The sequence below is a fragment of the Octopus bimaculoides genome, chromosome 1 (genome assembly GCF_001194135.2).
Source record: "Octopus bimaculoides isolate UCB-OBI-ISO-001 chromosome 1, ASM119413v2, whole genome shotgun sequence".
Taxonomy (NCBI): Eukaryota; Metazoa; Mollusca; class Cephalopoda; order Octopoda; family Octopodidae; genus Octopus; species Octopus bimaculoides.
Window position 1 is genome coordinate 76,164,422 of NC_068981.1, and position 1,392 is coordinate 76,165,813.

Consider the following 1,392-nt stretch of genomic DNA (forward strand, 5'->3'; position numbering starts at 1 on the left):
TATGTTAAATAAAAATCATAATTAACTGATCTTCCTGTATTTTCTTTTACCCAATGCCAGGAACTTTTCAGCACCCACTCAGTGTGGATGTATGTGTGTGTGTGTGTGTGTGTGTGTGTGTGTGTGTGTGTGCGCGCGCGTATCTATTTTTGAAGACTCCCACGTCAAGAATTTTACATCTCAACTGTTGCTTTTTCTTCACGTTTATATTTGCAGAAGGACCACTCTCCAAATTTGTGAATTATGGCTTCGGATCATTGCGACCACTAGAGGGCGTGCAGCTGTACAAAAAGATCATGTTAGGACTGACTTTGGGTGCATGTGCACAGCTCTGTCTAGCAGAACATACTTTCAAGTGTGCAACATTTGATTACTTGTTTGCCGATCAGTCATGTCACATGAGCAAATATATTGCTGCAAATGTTCATGGAATCGCGCCTGTCGATGATAGCAACTTTCGAGTCATGCATTACGAGCTGAAAGGTAAGTTAATTGTCATCAATTATGCGTAACATTATAAATGTCAGGGAAGATTATCAATTGCTGTTGTTGTTGATGTTGTTGTTACTATTATCATTATTATCACTATCATCATGATGCCTATCATCATCATCGTCGTCACTGTGAGAGAGCAGCATAAGCCATCAAAGTGACGCTGGGATACAAATACACGAAGTCTAATATACCCATCATGACTAATAGTCTGATAAGGTTGCACAATGCACATACATCACAAATATATGTACACAAAATTGTGATTGTGTATCATATGAAGATAACGCCTTCAGTAAAAGCAATACTGTACTTTTAAAATGGAAATCACGTTATGCAACATATGTTTGCAGATTAGTAAAGATAGTTCTATATATTAGTCATATGTATGAGGGAGGTGATTATTTAGTTCTGTCTATAACTTGATTTATATTTGAATAAATATAACGTCTGTAACATTATTTTAGAAATGTTACATTGGCTGTTTGGAGAGATAATTAAATCAGGAGACATTAGTTACATTTTTGGAATTTTTCGCATAGAAACACACTCACATATGTGAGTTGGAGAGACATACCTTATTGGCTCTCAATTAAGTTTCAGTTAACGGCTAACTTCATTTAGTATTTTATGTCTGTGACTACTATTTATTGCGAGTCATTCTGTGAATTCTTCCGATAGGTGATTCCGTGTACACTTCGCTGAATTATGGAAAAATGTTCATTCACAAAACTTATAATTTTATGATGCACGTTATAATGACCTACACGTGTTCCTGCTGCACCGACTACTCAGCTCATTAGGATATGCTATATAAAATTATAAAATTAGTTTTGTGGATGAACAAGTTCCAATACTCATTATTATATATTATTATTATTATTATATATATATATATAT

General features: G+C 34.8%; 1 protein-coding gene across 1 annotated transcript in view; it reads left to right on the plus strand.

The window, feature by feature from the left end:
* The window catches only part of LOC106869508 (uncharacterized), a 526,190-nt gene that overhangs the window by 184,297 nt on the left and 340,501 nt on the right, over positions 1-1,392 (plus strand). The window contains exon 5 of the mRNA XM_014915276.1: positions 217-483. Within this exon, the coding sequence (XP_014770762.1) occupies positions 217-483 (267 nt within the window). The remainder of the gene's footprint in view (positions 1-216; positions 484-1,392) is intronic.